Source organism: Anoplopoma fimbria, chromosome 24 (assembly GCF_027596085.1).
Source record: "Anoplopoma fimbria isolate UVic2021 breed Golden Eagle Sablefish chromosome 24, Afim_UVic_2022, whole genome shotgun sequence".
Lineage (NCBI taxonomy): Eukaryota > Metazoa > Chordata > Actinopteri > Perciformes > Anoplopomatidae > Anoplopoma > Anoplopoma fimbria.
The window spans coordinates 24907032-24914014 of record NC_072472.1 but is presented as its reverse complement, the minus strand read 5'-3'; the positions used below and the strand labels follow the sequence as shown (position 1 = coordinate 24914014).

Here is a 6983-nt window from a genome sequence, read left to right as displayed (position 1 = left end):
TAACTGAAGAAGCAATAGAGGCCTGGGCAGTGGAATGAACGGGAGGCTTTCATTCAAGCTTTTGTCTACAGTCTCTGTCTGTCTCCATGCATGTCTCTGTGAAGGGCTGCTGTCCTGCTAAGCCTGTCCATCACAATAAGCCTTTTGATTCGTTAATGGGGTTGGGATGGGGTCAGAAGAAGGGGACGGGGACATGAAGTAACTTGAAAGTGGATGAAGTTTGAAAAAGCACCTGCAATCTGTCAGAGCCCGGTAAGAAAATTGAAAGGCGTGTGTTGGCTCAGATATTTTAATGTGTTTGTGTTAATACTCTGGTATAGCTTTCATAATGAGCTGTGTATGATACAACAACGTCTTGCTCAGCTATGTGTGTGTGTGTGTGTGTGTGTGTGTGTGTGTGTGTGTGTGTGTGTGTGTGTGTGTGTGTGTGTGTGTGTGTGTGTGTGTGTAAGTGGATGCTGGCCAAAAACAGCTTCTATAACAAGTCAATTAGAATAGGATTAAGGGATTGAGATCCGTGACTCTCCCGACAGACTGAAGGGGAATCGGAAAGGAAAGTGAGAAGCTTGTCTGTGTGTCTGAGCTAGCAGACAAACAACAGAGCCAAAAGAGCGTATTCTAATATCAATTTTCACAGTGCAGAGATGACGGGGCAGGGCTGACACTGAGGCTAAATACCGTTTTGATCACCGGTTCAAATAGCATGAACTGTGCCTGTGCAAGCAGAAGAGGCTGTCATTAAAAAGGCATGTAGGTAGTTTATTATTTTTGTTCAGTCATAACACAATCGCCAAGACACTTTCAAGCATTACAGCATAAGTAAACTTGCTCATGAACAACTTGATGCTTCATATATGGTTTTGCATTCAGTACTATATATAAACGTTGCAATACATAAATAACAATAACTGTGCGTCTCATATCAATATACACATTCAGCACATAAATACATGTGTACAATGACACAGCATAGAAATATAACTCGGTGCCTTATGAAACCATGGAAAATATACAGATTCCTTTTTCGATCATCACAACAAATCTTGCTGGAAAAATTGCACAGATTTCTCACTAGAATACATAACAAGTCCTCCTGAATAAATGAGTGAGAACTCAGTGGGGTGTAATTCACAGTCGATAACATTTAGTGCATCCCAGACCCTGTAAAACGAACCATGAACACAGTCACATGATCTCAAGACAAGCTCACTGAACTTCACGGGGTAAAAAAATGAGAAATGGAGTGCCTGAGGTGTGTGTGTATGAATTTGGCAAGCACTGTTTATGCGTGTGTAGCTTCACTCCGGCGGCCATGTACTCTTAGCTCATTAGGAACATCTGGAACATCAGGACATGCAGATTCATGCGAGTGTTTGAGATGCATGAAAATAACGATGTTGGTTTTAAACAACGAGTTGCATTTTACGCAGGTTGATTTTGAAAAGTGTTGTTGTCTCTTCGCATTGCTGATGCTCCCTCCTCCCTCTGATACCAGGCTGTCCCTCACTTGATAACATTAGCATCTCTGCAGCTTCCTCTTTGTCTCAGGTGTCAGTAGACTCTAACTCTGGGACAAAATAGACTGCAGCTCTGCTCCTGACACTGGACTCCCGGTGGGAAAGGCAAGACCTCACACCCCTCACCCTCCCCGCTTCCTCCAACCAACTGCTGACTGAGTGGTGTTTCACCTGATGGCCGTGCTGTGTGCTCCTGGACTTTGAAAGAAAGGTCAAACTACTGACTCCTCTGACCACTGGCTTTGAAATGGAGCGTGTTTATTTGACTCAGTTCTGCTATTAATAGCGCCGTGCCGTTCACTTGCCCCACTGAGAACAGCGCATCACGTGGCAGGTCATGTGGCTGACATTGGCACATCAGCGACTCGCACTAAAATGAAGCAGAGACTAATTTTACCTGACATTGAACAAGGAGGATGAGGTCTAAAGTGTACTAGGGTGTGCTGGTGTTTATAGGATGACGCTGTGTAAAAAAAATTAGGGCATGACTAGGGGATCTGAAGCTAAGTTTGAGTTCAGTTGTAACTTCGACTGCTGGATAACCTGCTTTATGGCCAATCATTATGCTGAAATAAGACCTACTGCTTCACTACGCATGCATGAATGCGGATCGAACCCTCACAGCACAGTTCGTAAAGCGTTCCTCGAACGCCTTTGTCATTTATGTTGTAAGGGAGGAACACTAGGTGAGTCACGCCTGCACTACGACATGGCCGATCATCTTAGCAACCATGCGATGAAGATGTTACAAACCAGGGTTCAGCTGAGGAGTGATACAGAACTTTTTGTGTTCATGGATGTCGCAGTGCAGCACGGGATGCCCTCGCTCTATATAGTTTGGGACAGTCCCAAGGCCGTGGCGATGGATGCCATTAGGAGGGCCGAACTGGCCAGGATCACTGCGCCCCCCGACCGAAACACCTGCCGACCGTTCAGGGGCTGGACCGGTCTGAAGGTCCCCACCATCTGCTTCCCATTGCGGAACTTGAGCTCAGAGAACGCCCGCAGCTGGAGGATCAGAAGATAAACACAACAGTTATGCTCCAGAATTTGGAAGGAGATCATCAAGGTGTGTAATTTAACTGATCCCGATAATGCAGAGTTTTTTTCGGAAATTTTACATTTAACTTTTACTCTGAGTATTTCCATTTGATGCTACTTTATAGTTTGGCTCCTCTACATTTTATTTACATTTTACTCCGCTTTAGTTATCTGACAGCTTTAATTAGATACTTTACATTACATTACATACACTACTTTACTGATTAATAACTTAAACAAGAACACGAATGCTTATTAAAATACCATACATTTTTAACCAGTGGTTACCCAATGTTATGCGACCGCTTACAAAAGAGCAGTGTCTAGTTGGGGCCCCTTGTCAAATTTCAGATGTCTTTGAGGTCCACCAAATTCCAACACATCCCCCTTTAAGTTCTCCAATGGAGGCCCACATAGGTGAAGCTATTCAGTATTTTTCACAAAAAAGTAGTAAACTAAGGTTAGAGAACAGTACAAAGAAACAATACAAATTTGTGTAACACCACTTTTCTTTTTCTTCTTCAATACCTTATTAACCAGTTTTTGGAATGTTGTATAATAAGTACAGGATCTTAATACTTCTCCACCATTCAGGGAAACTTTCAATGACTGTAGTTTTAACAAAAAGCACTCTGCTTTATAAACAAAACACAGAAATAAAATAATCCATCACTGCTTCTGGTCTATGATCCTAACCTGTTCCATGCTCAGAGCGATGGGATTCTCAAACACAGTCCAAATCACAGCCTCAGTGCACCCTGGGGTGGTCAGAGAGCCCTTGTAGCGGTAATAAGTGGTCAGATTCTGCTCAGGTGGGATTAGTTGTGCCAGCGAGATGGAAGGGAGAGAAGTATTGCCATCTGAAAACAGAAACGTCACAGATGAAACGTTAGCAGCACCGCTGTGCAGCCTTGTCTTAAGTTGGTTATTTTGAACCTGAGTACCTACTTGCAGCTTTGATGCTTTGCAGAGCGTTGATGATGGGCTCGTACTTCCGGTTTGCACTATTGGACCTCTGAGAATGGAAACATACACATATCAACACTGCTTCATACCGACCTGAGGTCTGTTTAGTTTTAGCATTTTGATATGAATGATACTGTCATCAAAATGGTTACCTCGTAGAAGAACCCGAGGACTGCGACTCCCTGCGGGTCTGATAGTGCTGTTGTCAGATCAGTGTAATGGTTCTTCATATGAACAATGTGCAGCTGTAGAGGCAAAATTACTGATGTTAAGTTTTTTACAGCGTACGTGGAAAGCAATTGTAAATGGAACCCATAAGAAAAGTCACAACTTTTTTATCAGTTTAAAGACATTGTTAAAGACGTGCTCTAACAATAGGCGCGGATACCTAAGATATCAGTTAAAGTCTATCGGTTATTTATTAAAAACGTGTCATCAAGGACTTGATTGATAGATAGGGCTTTCTTAACCAATATAACAATCATCACTTAGTCACGCATTCACTTATAGTGATTGAGAGTACCCATAAAAAGTAAGTTAAATTGCCCAATCAGTATTTTTGACTATTTAAGGGATAAGTCTGGTGATTTTATATATTGGCAAAAAAATCCACAAACAGACCATAGCCAACATTTAATTAATCCTACTAACAAGTCTGTGTGTATGTAGAGTTACATTGTTTTAAAATACATATTAATAATAATAATGATAATAAGACATCAATATGCCTGATCATCAAACTGGGTGACATGTTCCTTTAGGGCGGCTGTGGCTCAGTGGAGAGCAGTGTCGTCCCCCAATCAGAGGATCGGTGGTTCGATCCCTGGCTCCGGCAGTCGATGTGTCCTTGGGCAAGACACAGGCTGTTCCTGCGGTGTATGTGTGTGTATGAATGTTAGTTAAGGTCCTGATGGACAGGTGGCACCTTGCATGGTAGCTCCTGTCATCAGTGTATGAATGGGTGTGAATGGGTGAATGATTAGTAATGTAAAAGCGCTTTGAGTGGTCGGAAGACTAGAAAAGCGCTATACAAGTACAGTCCATTTAGTGCAACAAATACTGGCAATGTTTTTTTTTTATACCATTCTGCTGCTGTAAATACTCACAAGTACGTCAAACCAGTGGCTGAAAATAGTTTGTCACAAATGCACTATTAACTTCTATTTAAGTAAGGTTTTCTAAAACTAGAGTGTCCAGGGAACTATTGAAAAAAACAACGCCTATGTATTTGTGGCTTGTTTTTTAAAGATTTATGTTTTGAGTAGGAATGAATGGGGTTGAAGCTGGAAGCCAGAGACATGGTAAAGAGTCCTGGAAGTATTGAAGGATGGACTAATGCACTGTTATTCTTGGTCTTTTAACGGGAAAAATATAGAACATCACCAGCCTTACCATTTAGATTTACGCTATATTCACATACATATTTGAAATGTTGAATTTATAGGACAGATCTCTCTTTTTATGATAATAGTTCAAATATTTGGTCTGTTTTACTTTTGACTTTCCAGCTTTTATGTGTTTACAAACCTTTTAACAGTTTCAGTTTATGTCTTGACTGAAGACAGGATGAGTGTGTTTTGTATAGCAAGGCTAAGGTACCTCCATGGGATACTGCTCCCCATCGATGGTGTGCTCTGAGCCAGGCCCTCCATTGCTGCCCCAGTGCAGGTGGAACTGCACAGCCTTGTAGCTGGTCGGCAGGTCTCCACCTGAGATGGTGCTCAGGATAGGCACTCCAACCTGAACTGTGGGCAAGCATCGAGCACAAAGACAATAGTCACACATAAGCTCACGGCACTGATGGCTATCTGATGGAAAGTTTATGATATGCTCACCCGAGTGGCCGTTGTTCTTGATTGTGGCTCTGAAGATCTGCTGGTAGTTGTCGAACTGGAAAGGAGTCAGCCGCTCGTCTTTCAAAGTCTTTCTTGTGACGATGTTGATGGGCGACTGGTTTCTTCCATCACAGTCGCTGTTAGCGTGGTTCCAATTGTCTGGCGCTAAAACAAGAAAAGGACCTAAGTTAAAAAAGTTGGACTGTTGGTTTTAGAGTGAGTCATTGCACCGTGACGGGTCTTATCATGGTTCGTAATGATCTTCTTTTGGGAGGTGACATAGTCTACACGTGTTTTATTGAATGATCGTACTTGTGCTTTTTGAAACAGATGATCACTTGATTTTAGTTGAATGTCTTTAGCATTGGGTAGGCATATTTGGTAATGTTTTAGATTTTTTTTTATTCCTTGACACCTTGTGTGCATGGGATACCGCAGTGAGTCCTCAGTCTTCTCAATAGATATGTCACCTTTACATCTCTTATTTAAAAAGCATCATATTTAATTTGCAGCTGAGCAAACTTTATGTCCGTCTTACAGACGTTAAAAAAGTGTTTTCTAAGAACTTCTTTCAGATAGAATCCAATAAATTGGAAGTTGTAATAATAGGTTCAGATTCTTAATTTAGTCAAATTTCTTCACACTTAGATAGTAAGCATCTATACATTGGGTGGTGTTACATTTAAGATTCGATTTTAAGGTTGTAATGATCACCTACAGTATGAGGCATTTATGGGATGGGCTCCTGATTATACTTCTGACTTAATTACCCCGTATAAACCTGCGTGTAACCCTAGATCTCAGGTATGTCTCTATTAGTTATTCCCAAGTCCAGGCTGAAAACCAGAGGAGCCTCTTCAGTCAAGCAACCTGCATACATGCTGGCGATCTCTTTATCCTCTTATAAACACATTATTTAAGAATACAGTTTTCTCTAAATAATTAATTATGTGCTTTCCCTGCATGTGTTCTTTTTAAGTTAAATAAGTTAAATTGCTCTTTATTTTAATTGTTTGAATTTTATTGCACTTCACATCCGTTGGATTTACGTCTTATGTGAAGCACTTTGTAGCTTGCTTTTGAAAAGTGCCATATAAATAAAATTATTTTTATAATCAAACAATGTTACACTTTCTGTATTTAAATAAGCTTACCATTGCACTGATGATCACAGGCGAACTGGGACTGATAGCACCAATCTGAAACACAGAAAATTAAAAAAATATATTGTCAAGGCAAAAATCTAACAAGATTCTAGCTTGAGATTTGATGTTTAGGATAACAACACACACAAAGTAACAGTCACCCTGCACATCAACAAGCCGCAGCCTATTGTGAGGGCAGAATGGGATGTTTCTGTTTAGAATATATACAATGACAACTGTCCAGCTAGATTATTTGTGTTTTTACAAATGTGTCCTTTTATTATTAATAATTATTTTCCCTTATTGCAAACAGTGAATTGTTCTCCAATGAATGGGATTGGCTCCTGACTGTTATTCCCAGCCATACAAATCCCCCTAATACACAGGAACTGTCTTCCTATTCACAAAAAAGTTGGTGTTTGAGCTTTATCTTTCAGAATAAACACAGCCAATCTTTTGCATCAGCGCGGTCCCATTCT

General features: G+C 40.9%; 1 protein-coding gene across 1 annotated transcript in view; it reads right to left on the bottom strand.

The window, feature by feature from the left end:
* Nucleotides 1-2324: 2324 nt before the first annotated feature.
* Nucleotides 2325-6983, bottom strand: part of ca4a (carbonic anhydrase IV a) — an 8371-nt gene continuing 3712 nt past the window's right edge. Inside the window, exons 2-8 of the mRNA XM_054626413.1 lie at nt 6514-6558; nt 5360-5524; nt 5124-5269; nt 3677-3769; nt 3507-3573; nt 3255-3418; nt 2325-2525 (exon numbers count right to left, since the gene is read on the bottom strand). Coding sequence (XP_054482388.1) covers nt 2346-2525; nt 3255-3418; nt 3507-3573; nt 3677-3769; nt 5124-5269; nt 5360-5524; nt 6514-6558 — 860 coding nt within the window. The 3' untranslated portion in view covers nt 2325-2345. The remainder of the gene's footprint in view (nt 2526-3254; nt 3419-3506; nt 3574-3676; nt 3770-5123; nt 5270-5359; nt 5525-6513; nt 6559-6983) is intronic.